Source organism: Brienomyrus brachyistius, chromosome 9 (genome assembly GCF_023856365.1).
Source record: "Brienomyrus brachyistius isolate T26 chromosome 9, BBRACH_0.4, whole genome shotgun sequence".
NCBI classification, from domain to species: Eukaryota; Metazoa; Chordata; class Actinopteri; order Osteoglossiformes; family Mormyridae; genus Brienomyrus; species Brienomyrus brachyistius.
Window position 1 is genome coordinate 17440757 of NC_064541.1, and position 21238 is coordinate 17461994.

General features: G+C 44.1%; 2 protein-coding genes across 4 annotated transcripts in view; one reads left to right on the top strand and one right to left on the bottom strand.

The window, feature by feature from the left end:
* The first annotated feature begins 582 nt into the window (after positions 1–582).
* Positions 583–3078, top strand: LOC125749668 (E3 ubiquitin-protein ligase TRIM39-like). The gene is made up of 2 exons (XM_049027135.1): positions 583–1249; positions 1977–3078. The coding sequence occupies exons 1-2, from the start codon at positions 1161–1163 to the stop codon at positions 2323–2325; spliced, it is 438 nt and encodes a 145-aa protein (XP_048883092.1). The 5' UTR covers positions 583–1160; the 3' UTR covers positions 2326–3078.
* An 82-nt stretch (positions 3079–3160) lies between these two features.
* The window catches only part of mtmr11 (myotubularin related protein 11), a 28442-nt gene continuing 10364 nt past the window's right edge, over positions 3161–21238 (bottom strand). For all 3 annotated transcript variants that reach the window (XM_049026404.1, XM_049026406.1, XM_049026405.1), the window contains exons 3-17: positions 18991–19127; positions 17958–18027; positions 17727–17866; positions 17507–17591; positions 16968–17115; positions 16292–16379; positions 16115–16203; positions 15623–15747; positions 12601–12679; positions 11135–11205; positions 10351–10523; positions 9537–9707; positions 8322–8543; positions 6081–6374; positions 3161–5992 (exon numbers count right to left, since the gene is read on the bottom strand). In XM_049026404.1, the coding sequence (XP_048882361.1) occupies positions 5621–5992; positions 6081–6374; positions 8322–8543; positions 9537–9707; positions 10351–10523; positions 11135–11205; positions 12601–12679; positions 15623–15747; positions 16115–16203; positions 16292–16379; positions 16968–17115; positions 17507–17591; positions 17727–17866; positions 17958–18027; positions 18991–19127 (2264 nt within the window). In that variant the 3' untranslated portion in view covers positions 3161–5620. The remainder of the gene's footprint in view (positions 5993–6080; positions 6375–8321; positions 8544–9536; positions 9708–10350; positions 10524–11134; positions 11206–12600; positions 12680–15622; positions 15748–16114; positions 16204–16291; positions 16380–16967; positions 17116–17506; positions 17592–17726; positions 17867–17957; positions 18028–18990; positions 19128–21238) is intronic.

A 21238-nucleotide genomic window follows, 5' to 3' on the forward strand; every position in this document is an offset into this window, starting at 1 on the left:
CCACGGGATAAAGCACCTTTTTAGTCCCGAGTGTGGATTAATGTTAATTACATGCAGTTTAAGCAAAATACTCCAATACTGTCATGTAAGGATAATATGTTCACCTTCGTTTTATATATTTGCATTTTAATTAATATAAGTGAATGGGTTATTAAGTGAAGATTATTTATATTTGTGTTTATTCCTGAGGCCCATTACAATACAATTTATGTAACGAATACACGTGCAGCTTCACGTTAAATTAAAACGATGGCTGTGTCGCCACCTAGCGGTTGCCATACCAGGCTATGGACCCTGGGTGTGTCAGGCAAGTAAAATAACAGGTTGCGGAAAGAGCAGTTTTACTTTATTGACTTATTCAGATCCTGGTTATCAAATATGTCTGATGGAGTGCTCACCCTAAAGCAATGAGAATATGATCTGTCTTTTTCTTGTCGATGTCCTGTAACCATTACTATTTGATGAACCTAGCTAAGCTTCAGGCATAATTTTAAATATATTTTACAATGACAGTTTGTTTACACTGTTACAACCAAGTAAAATATCCATGTTTACCACTTACCGCTTAGTGATTATTGATACTAAGCAATTTTGTATTTGGTTGAGTGCAGGCACGCAACTAAATATTCTGACCATTGACGAACCACGAACCACGTATAATATGCAAAATTTTAACACACAAGTTAAAATGAAACAGAACACTGCAGTATCGGTCGTTACAGCCGGTTGTCCGTACATTTGCTTAATTCCCATTAGGTTTTGCAAATGCAAATCACCAACTTAACGCCCACGTTTGCTCTCGTCCACCTGAATCCTATTAGCAAACAGTGAGCATCGCCTGTTTTTCTCCCCCAGCTCCCATTCCTGTTGTACAACAGGTTTCACCTTTACGCTGACGCAGAGGTCTAGTTAACGGCGCTATCGAAAGCAAATGGATATTTTCTAGGCGCCCCCTTTTATCGGAAACCCTTTTGGGATTTGCAAACCAGTACCGGTGGCTTTTGCCTATGCGATCGATACACGCTGTGCTGGATCCTCCAACATGTAAAAACGACTAGATTGAAGGCTGCTGAAACAATCCGGTGCCGATCAAAATACCAGCAGCTTCAGCATGTTCCAGCAAAAGCCGCTGGCGGACCGATCGCACGGACGGGATCAGTATGATAGCTGACAACATGGATCTGCTGTGGAGGATCTTCTCGGCTCTGAGCTTTGACTGCTTCAGACGTGAGTCGTGTACCGGGCAGAGGTGCGTTTACCTGGCATCGTCAGTACCGCAGTCTCCAATTGCAATATGTTAGAATTAAACGAAGCATCGTTTCAAAGCGTTTTGCATTTCTCCTTAATAGTCGCTCTTTAATTTTCGCGTTGGCTCAGTATCACTTTAGCCACACCACGCACAAAACAGCATTAATTTGATTTATTACGCGTTGGTATGTTATGCAATAACAATTGCGTAGCTGGTAAATTTTTCTATGCAAATCATAGTTGCATCCCAGTAGTATGTATATCTAGGTTGTCTGTCTTCAACAGGGGGGACTGTAGTATATCCGTTTCGTAAGGGTAAGGAATAAAGACGCTTTGGCGATTGATTGGAATTAAACGTGTTTGTCATACGAAAAGAAATAACAAGAGCGTGAAAAGAGAGTTAAAAAATATTTATGACTTATAACATTTTTGTAACGAGGTCACCATAGGCACTGTGTCGTACTTTCCTGTGTTGCGCATTATGCTGTGGAGAAGTAGTACATATGGTAGCTGATGTATTTTTGTAAATTTTTGTTCACTTGGCATCCAGAACCGTTTTTTGCCGTATTTGGTACAATGGCCATTTGTACTGGAGTGGAAATTTTTAATAACTGATCTGAGATTCCTTTACAAATGATACTGAGGCCATTCGCCATGGAGGATTTGATTTCCACTACATAGTCTTTAGTGACCAGTTTTCTAACCATTAGTTAACGTCATTTCTCCAGGTCTCCCACGAAGTCAAGTCAGGCTGGGAGTGTAGAGAGCAGCTCCCTGAGTGGAAGCCTGTCCTTGGGCCCTGATTTACCCCACTGCCAGTGTTGCATTACCTATGATGCCCGACTGAGGCGCCTCTCCTGTGGGCATCTCTATTGCGACGCCTGCATCGACCGCATCGTCAACCTCGCCTTCGAGGACATCGAGGGTCTCTCCGACTACCCTTGCCCCATGTGCAAGTCCATCCGCCAGCTCGGTGACCTGCTGCACGTCCCGGATGCCCTCAGCACCCCCGTCTGCGTCCCGTTTTGGAGCCTGCAGCGACAGGTCATCAAAGGGGAGGAATGGAGGGGAAACTGAGGACGGTGGATGTCGCTGACGTTCCCAAGGCTCATCCGGACATTTCAGAGGCGAGTCCATCGACGCTTTAAACTGAGGCTTGGAATTCTCAGTGATCAGTGAAAGACTGATTTGGTATAACGACCCAAAATCAGGACGTCGAGTATTTTATGGAGCAAAAAAACCATTATGACAGAGTGTATTTCACTATATAAATAAACTGAATTTGTGAACAGGTAATGTGATATATATAATTAGTGGACCACTGACGCCAGTCAAACTTAAGATAGTATATGTCTATCAGTATTTGGGGTTTTTCTTTTAAAGATAGACGCTTCATAATGAGAATTTCGAAAGAGGAAATCTGGGTGACCATGACTGGAGATTCAACAGAATGCTAGTCTTATTTGGTGGTCTTCTTGTTTGGGTCTTCACCTGTGGAAGCTAAATATACATTTACTAAGCTTATTGTACAGTGATTTGGTATTCTAGTATGTTGTGTCTTCAGAGTGTGTGTATATAAATTCAAACTGATCAGATTTCCTGTTGGGCAGGAGCTATTTCAGAAGTGTAAATCATAAAGGTTCAAGCTATCGCAATGGCAGTGGATGTTTGAGCTGTTTCCATAGTAACTTTTATAAGGTGTAATATGTGACACGTTTTAAAATGGTTCATTTTAACTGTTCACGTCAGTGTTTAGTAGTGCTGATATCAAGCTATTTCAAATGACAGACAATGCTGTATATATTTATTTTCAATAAAAAATAAAACGCATTCTGTATACGAGTGATTAATATTTTTTCAATCAAATTGGTTTACAATTACAATTTCTGGGGGAAAGAAATTAGCCAGACAATTTTCAAAGCAAAAGTTTATTCCTTTTGTTCATTAAATAAAATACAAAAACACATAATCTATACATATTTAAAAAGTTTAATTTGTACCAAAACAGGAAATATTCATACACCTGAAAAACGTTTTATCTGATGCAAGAGGATGTTTATTGGAAAGGATATGCTTCTAATAGCCACAATTTTAGTAAATTGCAAAAATGTTATACTGTTTGACCATTGTTTTCTCCGTGAACCAGTTGGGACAAAAACACTACAATGATAGATTAAAATAGAATAAATATTTTGTTTGATATTTACTACTTTTGATATAAAGTAATATTGGCTGCATAATGCTGTCCATTGCCTATAGCTATGCCAAGAATTATATATTAGATGTTAACAGAAAAGTTGAACTAAGTTTCTTACTCTCGGTACGTGTTAATGTAGGGCGGAATTCAAAGCACTGTTCTAGAACTTTTATTTTTTGCTCCAGAATTTCTGAAACGCGTGAAGTAAACAAGCCTAGTAGCTACAGCAATGGTTCTCAAATATTTAGCTCCAGGGCCTACAGTACATTATTGCTTGGTCAGTAAGTCACGACAATTCTGTTGTCGACCATGGTGGGGAGCTGTCCATGTTAAATGGTGTCGGGAGATGCGCCAATCGTATTACTTTTTTTAACACCGCACCCTCCATGACGGTCGACTCACAACTCACTTCTGGGTCACAACCCACCAGTTGAGAAACCCTGACCTACAAGATTAGTAAGATGGGGTCTCATTAGAGGAGATAAAAAGCCAAAATTATCCCATGGAGATAAAAGCCAAAATTATCCCAGTGCTTTGTCACCTGGAGATTCACTTCATATAAACAGGCCTCACTGACCACTTCACCATCCTTTTACGTCGTCCTTTTACGTCGTACCTTTACGTTGACCTTTTACGTCGGCTCTCCTGCATGTTCCCAGAGCCACGCTGCACTTAAAAGTTTCTTTGGGGAATCCTAGAACTATTCATTTAATGCAGGCTATATGTACAGATTATATAACGTACATAACAAAAATAGATGCTGCCCCTTGCTTTCGAGGATTACTCAGTTATATTTAGCATGTTAATATCATTCGCCCATCATCTAACTGCTTATCCTGGTCAGGGTTGCAGGGAATGTTAATGTCGGCAGCAGCAAATACTACAATTTCCTTGTAATACTCATAATACTGAACAAAAGTTTTTTTTTTTTTTCTTTAATCTTAATGTCACTGTTGTACCATCTGGTTGGGCGAGCTGTAGCCAATCAGGAATGAGAATACATACTATTACACATGTTGGGCACTCCTTGTCACAATTACATTATCCTGCAGGCTTCATGCACAATACAACAGGTATAATAAACATTTGGCACTGAATGACTGCATTCAAATCATTTATAGTGCTATGAATTTCAATCATAACCCCGCCCCCCACCCATTGGAGGGTAAGTACTATTCAAAAATCAAATTTAGTTCGAGAAACAGTAACATACAACCATTTCCTCCCTCTGTATCAAGTATGTGAAATTTTTCCCGCTGGTATAATACTGTATGCTGTAATCATATATAGACTACAGTTAATGCATAGTATGTTTACAGGATTTTAACACCATATAAAACATCTGTATCAAAATTGTTTAACCAGCAGAATCTAGTTAAATACAAAGAGCCCCTGAATGGTAGGTTACTTTAGCACTTTTACGGTTTTCTGTTAAATTGTCTCCCTTCTGTAGGGATTTTTAGAATTGCTCACAACCCACGGACCAATACTGATATTAGTCATAATCAGCTGTTGTCAGGCAGACCCATTTGTTTTTGTAAGGACTCTGTGCACAAACAAATGTTAACAAACGACAGAGGAAGCTGTTAATGAAAAATATACCCCGTATTTTTCAACCTTGAGCTTTCATTTGGATGGATAGTTCAATGTTAAACTTGATGTAGCTTGTAAACGGAACGATCTAACAATTCAGATTTGGGACAGAAGATACAACCAACTGAACATTAAATGTGAAAATGAATGAACATATAAACATGTTGCAAACATGTAGGGTTGATGAGTGAAGTAAATGGCATGTGAGTATGACAAAAAAGGTAAATAGCTTATAACAATAAATGTCTGAAATCCAGAAAACATACTGAAGATCAGTCACTAAAGAAAACTTCTTTAAAAATAATGTTTAATCTAAGGCATCCTTAAGAATAAGTTCTGGAAATTATTCTTAAAAAAGAAAGTTTGGAAAAGTCATTAGGATTTTATTGTGACATGATTTTAATAAATAAAATGCTTATTATTATGTTGTTTGGTGATGTCACACTATCCTGTTGCATCATGGGAAGTTAATTTCGCTGTTCAGCTCGGCCCACAACCGGAGCGAGGAGAGTTTGGTCATTAACGCTGCTCTCAGCTCTGCACCTTCGCAGTTTACTGTGCAGGTCTACTGGGGAAATGCACTTAGGATGCCAGCGATGAGCCTTTCTTTTTGCTCAGCCTGGAGCTGGGCATGGGGGCATAGCGCAGGTCCGGTCGGCCGTCCTGCGACTGACCGAAGAGGAACGTGCGCTTGCCGGCGTCCCGCGGGGCGAGGGCGGGCAGGGCGGACGTTGGGGGTGGGGCCCGGGCCACGGAGACCCGCGGGGCCGAAAAGAGGAAGGTGCCGCCGTTGGCGTTCTGGTTCAGGTTGACGTTGGCCCGGTGTGGCTCCTGCTTCTTGGCTCTGGATCCTGCCACTGCTGCCGCTGCCAGCCTGTCTCTCAGCTGCTGCACCTCCTGGGCCAGTCGGTCCAGGGGGTGGTGCGAGGGCACGGATGCAGGGTGTGAGTAGGCCTTCAACCACAAAGGACCACGATGTCACCGTAAGGATGTCACTTGTCAAGTCAATGGTCAATGAAGGAAACTCCGACTCGGTAAATACCTGTGCCTGTAGGGCCCCGCGAAGGTAGCATTCCCTCCATATCCCCACACAAGGCCCCAGCAACTGAGGAAGCAGCTCCTGCGGCTCAGAGTGCCCCCTGCAGGACTCCGGCAGTAAACAGGCCTTCTGCAGCCGCTCCAGCCCGGACAAGCTCTCGGACGAAGGAGCTCGCCGGTGGCTCTTCCGGTAGGACCCTCCGGACCCCCCGCCAATACGCCAGGGCAGAAGGTGCGAGGGGGAGGTGAAGCTGCCCCGGGACAGAAGGAAGACAGAGCCCAAGGTGCTATCGTTCGGCTGAGTGGGAGAGAGGAAGACAAGGGGGCTGTTTGATAAAAATATCCTTGACTTGAAACACCTTTAAATCAAGCTATTAAAAACTCACATTCTAATTCACCAACCCTCAAGACCATTCCTTTTCCGGGACGAGGCGATCTATCCGTCCGTGTCGTAATTACTGCTATCATCGGAACAAACGTTATTCGAGAACGGCTCAGAGAAACACCGCGACTGGCCTTGTTCTGCTACACGGATGAATGTTTAATGTTCCTGAAAGTGGGAGTATCATTTCATCACCTTGGACTGAATGACAATATTGGTCTTGGGTGAACTCCCAGTCTGAGAGACTGACTGCTTAGGCATGCAGCAACAAGAGCTTCATTTGGGGGGTGGGGAGAAGGGACACAGGATGGAAAACTTAAACGGTTTGCAGGTGGACATTCAGTTGTCACCTCGCACTATTTATTAATTTGCGTCGATTGCTGTATGCATTCGTTTTATCTTGCCATCTGGAGACTGACCCTTTGATTTGACTGAAGTATGGATAGGTTATTCGTTCGATAAAGTATATAAAGTTTATTCACAACTGCAAGGAGTTTCGAGGAAACACAAAAGTACAAAAATAACATTTTGGGAAAAAATATATTGGTCCACTAAAAAAAAAAAAAAACCCCAGCTGTAAAGCAGATGAATCACATGGAACCAAATCACATGGAGCTGGAGTCACATGACCATGACAGCCACATTCAATTGGCTCCTGTCACGCTCTCCCTGGGACACTAAGCTGAGCGCTGTCCACCAGGCCCCCGGAATCCTTGGTGTGGACCACTGCAGACACCCCCACGCTTTCCCAGCACTGGGCGGAGCCGACGCGCTGCCGTAATTACACAGGCGAGGGGGAGAGCAGAAGGACAGATGGTGGACATTCCAGCCGTGAGTGCCATGCCAAACCAGCCAGAGGAGTGGCACAGAGACCCAAAACCGCTCTTTAGACTGTTTTGAGGGTTTCTTTTGAGGAACAGAGAGCTTCTTTACTCCCAAACAGACCATCAAGTGTTCTTTTAGTCCCTTAAATGTGCTTTTCATCACGCCTTTGATATTAAGGATCAAGGTTTTACTCAATCAGTACCTTAACCAGATGACACTGAGACTGTATACTCACATACCAGCTGGATCTGAAAAGTACAGGCACAAAAACAGCTCTGCACTGTTTATTCGTCACTTAAACCTGCATGACATTCATGTGGCTATGAGAGATTGTTGTCAAAGACCACTTGTAGGTGCTGTGAAACTTTACCGCCAAGATTCAAAATTCCCTCTTATCTCACTCATACAAGGACACAAAAATTTGTGTAACATGACCCACATGCAAAAGGAAAGACGGAAAAAGAATCTACTCAATATTCACACTTCTGACAAACAGACAAACATCCAACAAACAACAATACAACACTTAGAATAAGTATTATATTCACCTGTTTGCATGCATATATATTGCAAGCCTTACAGATTACACTGCATACTGTATACAGACACTACTCGGCTTACGATGGGGTTACGCTCGGATAGCCCATCGTAACTGGAAAATATCGTAAGTTGAATATGAATGTGATATGATAAATAAATAAGTAGATAACTACTTTCACTGAGTACATGAGTAATTACTGTAACCAATACCAGTAATTTAGAAGTAAATAAATGAGTATAAGCTTATTTAGTTAAACAGAAAGAAAAAATGATGTAGGATATGCTGTTAGACACTGAGATGTTTATGTTCCTGATCGCTGCAGAAACTGGAAGCGTCGCTGGGTGGACGCTGCCATCGCCCAGCACCAGTAGAAAGTATGGTATGGTATGTCACACAGTTCGATGGCTACGGAATATGACACTATTATAAGACCGACCATCGTACTGTAAGGAGCGTCTGTGTCTACGCATATAATCATGCGTAGATGTTGCTCTGACCTTGTGATAATGCGGGGTGGTATTTAAGTTCCCGTTCAGGACCGAGTGGACCGGGCCAGAGTTGGTCAGAGGCTGGCTGAATTGGGCTCGTCTCTGGGGGCTGTACTGCAGGGCCCAGTCCCAGACAGCTGGGAACAGGGGGTCCAATGGATCCTGAGTAGAATCGGGGGGCGTGGCCTCCCTCCAGCAGCCGTTGACGGGGGTGTAGCTCTGCGGCAGGCGCTGGGGACACAACATGACTGATTAATAACACTCAGATGGGTCTGAAAGACCCTGTAGCTGAAGTCTCTTACTTTATTGACGTGAAGACAGACAGTATCTCACATTGTGTGACCCCAACCTTTCACTTAGCATCAATCTAATGTGTGTGTATTACAGCTCCATATTAGGGAAACACAGTTTGATCCATAGTGGTCCCTCCCACAGTCGGCGAATATAATCAAGGGGTCGTAAAGTGGGATTTGTAATGACCACCAGCTGGAACTTGTGTTTGGAAAGGTTAAGAATTTCTGTTCTAAGGTAAAAACTCAGCAGGTCTCACTGTGGCTTCACACCTCCAGGGCTGGTAGATCGGATCCCACCCTTGCTGTCTGTGTGGACTTTTCCCATCCCCCAGAATTGTGTGGGCTTCCTCTGGTATCACTGGAATCCTCCCACATTCAAATAACAACTGGTCAGACGAATCAGTCTATCTAAACTGCCCAGAGCATCTGTGAGCCCTGTGAAGGACAGGACTCCCACTTAGGGCTCCGCTTGCCTCGTGTCCTGTGCTTCTTCAGTAGTATGACAGCATGAATACTGGTACCTTTGTTTTGGAGAAGAAGGAGCCCAAGCAGTAGAATTTTTCAGGGGCCCGCCCATGCCTTTGTGTGGCCCTACCCATCATCCCTGTACTAAATAAGCACCTGGAAGTTGGCAGGATGAATTAGTTATCATGTAGTGAAAGTGTCTTAGTCAGTAGAATTTCACTAAGCTAAAATATTTAGCGTGACGATGCTATCCAGTCTGCGCTATTGTTACCCATCATCCATCCTCATAAAATGCTGTGTTATCAACCTCAGATGTGCTGGGTGACGTGTAAGTGTATCGGATTCCCTTTGCATCCACGCCGTCAGGATTACATAACTATGGTTCGCATAAGTGAAAAAAGAAGATGAGAGGTTGGGAAGCCATCTTGGTTTCCCAGCCAGCTCGCGGTCGGCGGCGGTCGGGTACCTGCGATGGGCGGCTCCTATCCCTCTGGCAGTTGAACAAGAAGGTGCTGAAGAGCGGGAGGTGGGCGCTATCATGGAGAGCCAGCAGGTAATCGCCGGTGAACTGGAAGCGCGTGGGACACTGTGCCCATAGCTGCCAGACGCAGTCCAGGAAGAGCAGGAACAGGGGAGCCTGTTGGGAGAACCAGCACAGGAGATCTCAGGGTGCGAGCGGTCGGCGGCCAGTGCAGCACGGGTGTCACAGGTGCCATGTGTCCACAGCACCATCTCACAGGCATGAGATAAAAATCTTACGGATTGTCATGCACCCAAACCAAGTAAAGAATTTGACAAACTGACAAAATGACAACGTGTCGCAAAGCGGATGGTCAGCAAACTTCAGCTTGTGGGAGTTTTACTTACACAAAAATGTGCTGAAGGCAGAAATAAAAGTGATTGGTTCAGAGAGACAACCAATAAGATTGCAGAGAAGGTGAGCCCAAGCAACTAGAGAAGGCAGGACCATGACATCTGATTGATTGGTCTCACTTTCTTTAGTTTGTTTGGACTGTTATTACTAGGTTGCTGGTTCAAATCCCAAGGTCGGAAGAGTGATTTCATCATTGGGTCCCTGAACAAGGCCCTTAGCCCCAATAGCTCCCTGCAAGAATAAAACTTCCTTCCATTAAAAATTCATTTATTTCAGAATGTTAACTTCAGTGAACCCTGCTGATACTACACGATAACAAGTTAATCGGGAGGGTAGAATACGAGGAAGGCCTCGTTTAACACCGGGGCGCGATGGGGTCTCTGCCGCAGCCTGCTGTGAGCTTCACCTCTTCCTTGTCACTGTCTCGGTAGTAGTTGGCCCTGCTGAGGAAGTGATGTCCGACCATCACCCACTCCTTCTGGATCAGCCCCTGGAAGCCCAGCACGGTTCTGCAGTACGGGTCACTCATCACCTGGACCAGGCTGGACACCACGCAGTTCATGTCCCGGTCTTCTGGTTCTGAGGACATGTGCACGAGTATCAGTTAACCAAGCTAACGTGGCTCCTGCACCAGGAGTCTGCAGTATCAGGGGTTAGGAGAAGAATACAGCCTGGATCTGGACTCCCCACGAACCTCCACAATGACAAACATTTTGCAGATAAACCTCTTCAACAACAAAAAAATCTTTACATGGATCATTTCAGACAATAATCCCTCAAAAAGTATGTTGCGGTAACTGCACGTGTCTCACATGAAGGTGTCTTAAATGATCAAAAATTAAGGTAAAAAATAATATATGGAAATGCAGTGGTAGCACAGTACAGAGTATCCCAAGGAGACTGCAAACATAATATCTTCATATGTATTTATAGAAAATAGTGCCACCTGGTGTTCATATGTGGGTGTGCACTGTCTGACCTATAATGTGTGCTCCATCACGGTCCAGTGTAAGTATTATTTTCATCATAATCAGTTTCGTTTTATAGTCCCCTCTGATAAACCACCTTCCCTGTGACATTCTGTGAGATAATTCTGTAACCCACTAGCCACTAACGCAGACGGAGCAAAGAGATCATATAGGTCTGGCGTGTAGATTTTGGGTCAGACGCAGCGAAAGCAGCTGACTCACCTTGCAGGATGACTGTCAGCTGACCGGCCCTCAGCAGACATGCAACCTCAGCAGCCTTCTTCAGGCAGCACCTAGTTGGGAACGAGAAATCAGAGCTCTGAGGTAATCCCGGAAATGATGCTCAAAACCAGCGATAACCCTTCAAAGCCTTGCATACCCTTAGTCAGATGATAAACTATTTCTTATTTCTTATATCTTATGCAGTAATTGGCCATTGGTCTATCTCCTGCTTAGAGACACATTGACCTATTTTGTTCATGGGGGTTTTACTTATACAAAAATGTTCTGAGGGCAGAACTAAGAATGATTCAGAGAAATAACCAATCATATTATAGAGGAGGTGGGTCCAAGCAACTAGAGGAGGCGGGACCAACCAATTAGACATCTTTGTCCAGTCTCCTCTAGTTGCTTGGACCCACCGCTTCTATAATATAATTGGTTATTTCTTAACCACTTATTTTTCATTCTGCCCTCAGAACATTTTTGTGTACGAAAAACACCCAAGAGCAAAGATGCCTGTGCCAAACAGAGCCAACCCAACCCTCTTCAGTGTCCTAAGCAAAATGTGATTAACCTAGTTTCTCATCTGTCATCTTTCATCCCATCCTAGGGAGAAGGGGGGGAGCTGGTGCCCAATGCGCCCCCAGCAAAAGAACAGAACTAGGCTTGACACGGTACAGTCTGGCTCCATCTTCTTAAGAAGTGACCTCAGTAGGATTTAGATGCTTGTGAGTTACTGTGACTCAGACGACCACAAATGCATAGTGACTGGCAGCTGAGCCCGGAGGAAGAAGGGAGAAATGGATTATTGGAGAAAGCGGCAGCAGAATGTATTAATTATGCAGTTCTCTATATTTGCATGCTTGGGTCTATAGCAGTATTTCTCAATCCTGTTCCTGCCCCCCCATCATTCCAACCCACCCTGTTTTCAACCTGCCACATTCATTGGCAGCCTATTAAAGACCATATTAGCCTGATTAAAGGTAGGGTTGGAATGAAAACATTTAAGCATCGGGGAGCACCAGGAACCGGACTGAGAACCACGGGTTCCTAGCCACCCATAAAAGTTGTGATTGTACTATATGCTGGACTGTAATTATAAGACATCAGATATTTAAAGATTTTCCCTATTTCATGCATACACTATCTAATTAGAACTAATTATTTACTGTCTAGATAAGTGGGATATTGTGGTAAAAGTTATGATCGTGTACTGAATGTGTTTTTAGAACGGAATAGTGATACTATATGAATCCCCATGGGGAAACAGTGTCTTGGCCAATCCCATCATGCTCTCCATGAGATACCAGACGCATGCACAGGTGAGAGACCCTCGGGCCCATTAGGTGTCTGGGCTAAGCAGCTGATGTCTTAAGATCTCAGCAACGCCCCAGCCTTAGACTGACCAAAGAGAGAGGGAGGGCGGGAAAGGAATCAGCGGGAAAGGACTGCTTTGAAGGTCCTACCTGATGTGGTCCAGCCAGCGCGTGTTCTCCAGGGTGGACAGCCACCGGTCATCCGGCACGTAGGCAGATGCTGAAATGTCTGATGGAGATGAAATAAATATGCATCTGCTTAATACCCAGGGCTCAAACTGTCAGACTGCAAAGGTAGCTGAAGCCAGAGAGAAGATCAGCACAGTTCCCATCAAGCAAAGGGCTTCTCCCGATTTTCCGTTTAATGTGTGATTTATCTAAGTATCTAAAACTCGGGGACAAGGCTTAAATAGAGAAAAGGGGTAGGAGTAGATGAATCATGTACTTCTTCCAACTCTTTTATGGATATGAAATATATGTTTTGTAGTTTAATTGAGATTTTGTTGCGTTTCAGTGGTCTAGATTATGTGTTTTTGTCTTCAGATAATTTTTCTTCTTTTTGAACGTGTTCAAAATAAACTAAATTAAAGCTGAAATGTGTGATTTGCCCGCTGCACAAAGCACATTCGATATACTCATATTGATTACAGACATCCCAGCTTCGCCATATCGATTTCAGGCGGGCAAATGAGGGACAACCGAAGGGGAGGGGGAGGGGATGCTTAGCTGGGGGGGATTACGGTAAAACCACAGCCACCCACAGTCAGTAAATTTTATGGGTAAATACTGGAATAGCATTGCTTGTTAAAATACCATCAGAATGTTATACAGCACAGTGTAATGTCTGGATGGTGTCAAGGTATTAAAAATTAGATACAGCCTAAGTCTATTGCTGGCTGGTGGGGGTGGGTGATGGAGGGGCGGTCCCAGAACTCCCAGGTGGGACGCCTGCGATTAAATCAGGAAGTTGGCATGGTTACACCCATACATGACAGAGGCTCTAACTGTCCGCTTTAAGGAACAGCAAGACATGACAGATCTAATAATGTATAGTATGAGAGGTATGAGGAAAACCACTACGTTCTTTACAGAGTACAGTAAATGAACCGGATATTATCGTCATAAAGCATGTCCACATGCAGTCTTAGGCAGTCATAGAAAGTGATGCTTAAATGCTCTTCATGTCAAAATGCGTCAGTTTCCATCCATCCATCCATTTTCCAAACCGCTTATCCTATTGGGTTGCGGGGGGTCCGGAGCCTATCCCGGAAGCAATGGGCACGAGGCTGGGAACAACCCAGGATGGGGGGCCAGCCCATCGCAGGGCACACTCACACACCATTCACTCTCACATGCATTCCTACGGGCAATTTAGCAAGTCCAATTAGCCTCAGCATGTTTTTGGACTGTGGGGGGAAACCGGAGTACCCGGAGGAAACCCCACGACGACATGGGGAGAACATGCAAACTCCACACACATGTGACCCAGGTGGAGATTCGAACCCGGGTCCCAGAGGTGTGAGGCAACAGTGCTAACCACTGCACCACCATGCCGCCCCATGCGTCAGTTTCACCACTTCAAACCTCTCCTAAAATCACCCAGTTATTTGCAGCTACCATTAAATGCACTCACATTTTTTTTTAATTTGCACTCCTTGTGATGCTATTCGATAACTCACCGATTTTTAAAACTATTTCAATTAATTACTAGAGTGAACGTATGATAAACTCTAACGAATACGTGGAATGATTTGGGTGCCCCTGAGGAGAGGTTAGGGAACGGAAGAAGTTCATCTAACCATCCAACACTGTATCGGTAACTTTACAATATAAAATTATAGAAGAAAATCGAAGAAGAAGAAATTAGCTAGTTTTTATTTTGTTACTCTTCATATGTATATATTCTGATGTTAAACTGTGTTTTTGTTCCGGCAAATATATGTTTACTACCCAGGTAAATAACCCTACGCATTTCATTTGACGGCCCTAGGCTTCTGTACGCTACCATACATACACGCACAACACAGAGGCCTATCAGGGAACTGCAAATGCAAAAAAACTATTGAGACACCTACCCATTTTTTTAAAAAATGTGTGGGCCTCATTAATGACATCATATGCTACCGATGTCAGAAGGGCAAAGTCTGAATTCATTCCACATGCCATAAAACTCACCTTTCATTGCAGAGGCAGATTTATTGAGGCGTTTCTTGCTCCTTTCTTGGATGGCTTTTGATCTTTTATTTACTGCCTCTCTGTTAAGATCAAAGCCACCTACTGCAGTCAGATACTGGGAATTTGATAGGTTTAACCGGCTTTCAGAGGAATGGAGAGGTATCACACAAAGCCTGCCCCCAATGTGGACGTTTGTGCTGAAACTGTGTGTAAAGTTACGGTACCTACACATTAGTTACTAAGACCCAGCTGATTCAGTGATAGCTAATCCCTGACCTTCTACATCCATCACAAAAAGTAATTTGTTTGCATTTAACTGAAATATATGGCGTGCGATTACACTGACGTGGTGCGGCGTGACTCGCGATCGAAAGATTGTTGGTTCAAATCCTGCGGTCGGCAGTTTGATTTAACTCGGCTCCAGTTGTTCCAGGGACAGGCTAAAGCCGCCTTCTAAACAGAATGTCACTTTGGATTAAAGTATCTAAATAAATAAAAACGTAAAAATGGTATGTCAACAGACGTACCGCAAAACTCGCTTTCCTTCTACTGAAGAAAATACAGAACCGAAATGGTACATCGCACAGTAGGGTAACCAGGTCATCCATGTCATGCAGGACTATTTGAGCAACTTGAGGTTTTACAAACTACTTTAATACCGAAAGGCTCTTGTGCTTGGATAAATAGTTTAGTTCGTCTTGTACTTTTACTGGTTTGTTTCCTCGATTGAAAGACTCATCCAGCTGTTTCACATTAACATTAGTGACACATGCATGATTATAGTATATTATGACTAATCAGCACGCAGCAAGAACTGACTGTTGATGTGAAATGACCGTGCTTTTAATTGAAATGGCAGTTTATAAATCCTGTCCCAGTTAAAATTGTCCTCCCTGACATGGATCATCCGGCCACCCGATCACATAGGCATCTAATGGGATGTATCTCCTAGGAGTGCATGGGGAGGAGCCCTCGCAGGTCCTCGTGGGCAGCTCACCCCCGAGGCAGAGAGCCCGCAGGCGGGTGTGGGCCAGCTGGACGTCCACCAGCGTCGCCATCTCCTCCCCCAGTTCCACCACCACGCACTGCTGATGGCTGCCAAACACAATGGCCTCCAGGTTCCTCCATGTCAGACAAACCAAAGGCACGGTTAGTGCAGCGAACACACCAACAATGCCGCATTCGCAGACGCTCCCGGGCAGGGAACTTTCCTCAGGAAGCGCACTGGCCAGTCTGACTCATCGCCTTATATTTACCCCCAACCCGCTGACCAAATACGGCAACCAGCTACTAATAGTATTCTTTTGTTTGATTTCTCGACCATAAAGTCATTTAAAAATAAAAATATCAAAATAAATAAAGGTACAAAAATAGGAAATCATTCATAGGGAGCCCAGGGATATTAAACAAACTAAACTGAATAAATATACTAGTCTGGATGGACTCGTGTGAGAACTCAGTGTTTTATAGTAAGGACCCCGTCCAATACCTGATGTCGTCCTTCTCATGGTAAATGTTGTTCTGGAAACTGGCCGTCCGCAGGAGGTCACTGCCGCAAGGGTGGCGCCAACACCATCGCTATTGGACGAGAACCGCGCGCATCAGCGTAACATCAGCCGAGTGACGGAGCAGACCTGATGAGACGCGGATGGGGGTAGATGCTCACGGGGATGCGTCCTTCATTGAAATGGGCAAAAGTCTTCTTCAGTTCAGTGTCCAGAACCTTCTGGGGCACCACGTTAAACCGGGGAAGGCTGAAAAGAAATCGGAGCGTCAAAGTGAACGTTCCTTTTGCAATAGAACAAACAAACATCTGGATCACATCATGGAATCTGTATTAGTCTAAAGACTAACTTCACAAGCATCATGTCTGATTTGGGACTTACAGTGTCAGGTTTTCTTAAAATATTAATTAACCTATTTCTAAAATGTAAATAATACATAAAGAGAATATGTCAGAGGTCTTCAACCGTCCCCTGGTGGGCAGTCGACCATTGATTGTAAAAACTGTTGGCTCAGTGTAGCGATGGTTAAAGAAAATCCTGTAAGCACATATTTTTCCCTCTTATGGGGGTCTCTGAACTCTCATGGAGAGTTCTCTTATAGGGAGTCTCCCCAGGTCCCCCTCAATTTCAGCACTGCTGGTGAGGAGTCAGAGAGACTCCCTAGACCAGTGTTTCCCAGTCCAGTCCTCGAGGACCCACAGTCAGTCCATGTTTTTGCTCCCTCTGAGTTCCCTGCCAGACAGTCCACATTTTTGCTCCCCGGGAGGGAATTTGTAGACCCCCTGAGAACCAGATTGTGAAAACCTGCCCTGGACTCTGATCTTCCAAGGCTGATACCTGGTGGCCATCTCAAAGCGGTCGTTGATGGTGCTGACTCTCCAGTCGGTGGCTCCAGTCCTCTCCAGCTCACCGTCCCAGTCGGCCTCGCAGTCAAACAGCTTCATCTGGCTATCTGGCGTCCGGTTGCTGAGGAACTGCCTCATCTCTGTGTCAAGCATAGGGAGAATGCTCCAACGCCTCGAACCACACAAGTAAGGTTACTTAATCCATCCACATCAAACTGATGCAGATAACAAGCATGATTACAACTGTTCTCCTGTTGTTAGTTCCCTGAAGTGAAGCATAGGGTTAAACAAAGGCCAGAGTAGCACATCACCATGGTAATTATACTGATTTAACAACCCCCACTTATGGCAAGTTTTAACAGGGCAGTTTTTTTTCTAATAAGCAAATGAGACCAGGGTTCCCACATGAAAAGATAAAGCATTCTTTAATTGTTTCAAATGAGCAATTAGTGGGCGGATCAAATCTCTTAAAATACAACTTAAGGCTCGGGAGTTACTTGTTGTGTGTAATTACGGGAGGCCTGCCCTTACCCACACTGCCTAGCGCGGCATTTTGGAAGGAGAGGATGGATCCAGGCTTCAGGGGCTGGTAGGTTTTGGCAATGGCGTAGGTGATCTGCGGTGAAATGACCGAGCGGTCTCAGTGCAGTACGAAATGTCTACAGCAGTTAGTGGGGAGCAGAGCTCTGGGCCAAACGCTTATGGATTTGTGGGTTTATTCTACGACAGGAGAGAGCGGACCGTTGCTAACCTCCACAGCCTGAGTTTCGGGAGTCAGCCGGTCAAACAGGAAGCAGAGGACACGGAGGTCGCGGCAGTACAGGACCAGCTCCTCAGGGGTGAACTTCAGGGAGGAGTTGGCCGTCACCAGCTTCGTGCGTGACGGTCCCACTGCAGCGAACGGAATTGAGGCCGCCGTCATGGACAAATGAACTAAGCAGGTCAGTCGAGCGAGTCTAAGAGCTTAATGGATATGACTTACCAGCCACCACCTTCTCGATAGAGGCGAGAGCCACATCGTGATCCCCAAGGAGGACTGGGTCTGCATTGTCCTGAAGATGGAGACTGAACTTTAGAGGCATCCAAGGTAAAGCATTATACTGTGACCTCTACCTGCTCATCCAAATAGAGTTTCCTCACATACATACTTTGGATCAAGACCTGTTAAAACACTACATGGTCAGGAGGAATTTGGATAAGCAGGAGAGATGCTGGGTGGGACGTCACTCCAACACAGACACACACATACACTCACACATTATGGGCATTTTAGAGCTACTGATTCACCTAATCGCATGTATTTGGGAGAAATGTCAACCCCAGACACAGAGGGCTAGGATTAGAACCCACAACCTTCTGGCTATAATGCTACAGTGCTTTCAGCATAGGGCATTGCTGCCTGACCATCTGAGCACAGCATGGACTGGATAGTGTCTGTATTGGGTAAATATAACAGGCCTGCTAGCAAGGATCAGTCTTATCTTGACTGACTGCTCAGGGCCTGAAAGAAGTTCCGCTAGTGGCTGTTGCCGAGCAACACTGTCGCCGTGCAACCAGTCTGAGAAATTCCACTGAGTAACCAAGGGTCCATTCCTTCCCTGCCTCTTTCCTATCACGTAAAAGCCTTCACGGTTCGCTAACAGGTACAGCAAGAAAACATTTATACCCTGTTTTACACTGAAAGCAGGGTTAACTTGCTATGATGTGATCAGGTTTATAGCCCATGTGTTGATTGAGCTTCTGTTTGTGACGTGTAGGATGGTCTTTAAGCAGAAAACAGCATAAAAAGCCATCCAAACAAATTCTGTCACATCGTCACATGACTGATCTCCATATTACCGCCCTGTGTTACAAAATAGCAAAGCAGCCACTGAACCAGCACCTGTAGAGTAGGAGACATCTTAGAAAATATACCCGTCATACAGCTCAAGTCAGTCACATAGCACATTACTCAGGTAACCCTATGCCGGTTGTCATGACGACACACCATAGCAGATGCCAGTCCAAAACCTTACGTCTGGTTTCTCGCTGTCCTGGGGCACAAAGGCGACTCGGAAGTGGGTGCAGAAGAGGGTACCAGCCAGCCAGCCACCTCCTTCCACAGCAGACAGCTTCTTCCTCACCAACACTGCCCTCTGGAGGACACACTCGCCTGGGTGGGGGTGGCGGAGGCCAGGGACAAAATAATCTGTCAGGGTTTTATAGTTTGCATTATAAGTCAGGAGAAAAGAAATTGCCAAGGTACTTTTTGCAAATATCAGCTGAGGTCTTGCTATCCTGTATATTCAAAATTTCCAATTTTCCTCAACATTTCTGCCCAAAAATAACAATCAAATGTCTAATTTGGTCACAGTATGAACAATGAATGTAACAGTCAAAGCTGGAAGTTAAGTATTAATTAAACAATATTAAGCTTGTTTTAAATATATACTTATATATACCCAGAACTTTTACATTTTTTCACTGTAACTGCATCGACATATTTTTAATATATTTATTTTATAGCGTCAATATTTTTTTGAGATGAACCAAGAATGTTTCGGAGAACAGCAATATTTTGAAAAACAATGGCATATGCAACAGCTACAATGTGACTTCAACATGAGTCACTTCAAATGCATTTTCTGTGCCACCCTTCACCCTAAAGACAAATGAAGGAATAAAACTGCATTTTACAGCCAGCAATAATGTAATAAATCTGTTTACATACAGAAAACACCATAAATTTCTTTAGCAGATGCCCAGCCTGCCACCCCCCCCCCCCCCCCCCTCGCCACCCGCCCCCCAAAAAACGGGATAGGAAGAAACCAACGGGGCTGCATATTTGTAATGGTCTCCAGCAACAAAACAAAGGCTTTGCCAGTGAGGGATGGTTTCCATGGCGACGTCGTCCAGCACGGCACAGATTTAAAGAAATGCCTTTTTACGCCTGCAAAGGCCATCGTAAGACTTTGTCCAGAAAAAGGCACGCCCACAGAGAAATATGTTTTCCACATGAAGCATTTACTGAAGCACTATGAATTCCTTCAAAATCGAACGACGGGAACGGCACCTGGTGGTCATTTGCGAAAGTATGATTCCTTATCGGATCTGGTTTCCATTTTCGAGCTACTACTTTTTTTGATGGCTACTGCATTAAAGTTTTTTTTTGTAAAGAATGTGGGCCTTTCAGTGTTAATATATAGTTAATATGTTATCTAGGGACATACGGGGAATAAGCTTAGCAAAGGATGATATGCACACACTTCAGATTCAGGAATCAAAGTCTACACACAACAGACTGTAGAAAACTACCAGCCACTGTAGCTGTAAAATATTTAAAGGGGTAATGTCTTGTTCATTCTCTGATAAGCATGAGAAGATTGATGTATTTCACAGACAAACCCACAGCCTCTGGCTTTGTGAAGAGTGACGCCTACTGTATGGGCATGGCTATGTCATCAGAAATGATTCCCCTCTAGGCAGTCCAGTAACACTTTCCTATATAGGGCACAAATACTTACTAATAACTCAGTTACAACTGAAGCACAAATTATGAACAAACCTTGAACAGATATACTATCTGTTCAATATGCTACTTGAGATAAAAGATGCATCACAATTCAATAATGATGAACAAACAGTATTTCTCTTGTGTTACTCATTACTTGCTCAGTAGTTCCTTAGAGATTCCGTCACTAGTTCCTTCAGTAGTTCACAAAATTTTACAGAATTAACAGATATACTGACAAATATAGCAAGTGCTTGAGATACAACCTGTGTCATAATTAATGGTGAATTAACATGACATCAGTACGTAACTGCGACTAATTATAGGATAATTGATGCATAAGTATTAGTATAATATGCTGATCCAGATCTGGTGGCATCACATAAATCATTTAAGAAATGACAATACTGGCACTAACCAGAATATCAGGCCTGGTTGAATTCCCAGCGACACACCTATCAATGCTTCGCACAGCAGGTGTGCAAAGCAGTTTCACCAGACCATCTCCACTTACTAGAAGAAAGGACCTACTTCCCAGAAAGGAGTACAGGAATGCAGCTGTGCAGGCAGCAGCAACACAACACGCTACCCACTGAGTTACTGTGCCACCCTCCAAATTATATCCAACAAGGCTTAAAGTGACAGCACTCAAAAGCATAGCTGAAGCCTCTGATTCATAGTACGCTTTCTAATTCCCTAAGGCAAACGCCTTTTTAATTTTATTACCCTTGATAATTTAGGGCTTGTTTTGTCAGTCTCAACTGAAGCACCCC

What these genes read in the sequence shown, in the direction of transcription:
- LOC125749668 (XM_049027135.1), top strand. Translation starts at nt 1,161, where the DNA reads ATGATAGCTGACAACATGGATCTGCTGTGGAGGATCTTCTCGGCTCTG. An exon ending in GAGTCGTGTACCGGGCAGAG is followed by an intron (nt 1,250 to 1,976) that starts GTGCGTTTACCT and finishes TCATTTCTCCAG; the next exon opens with GTCTCCCACGAAGTCAAGTC.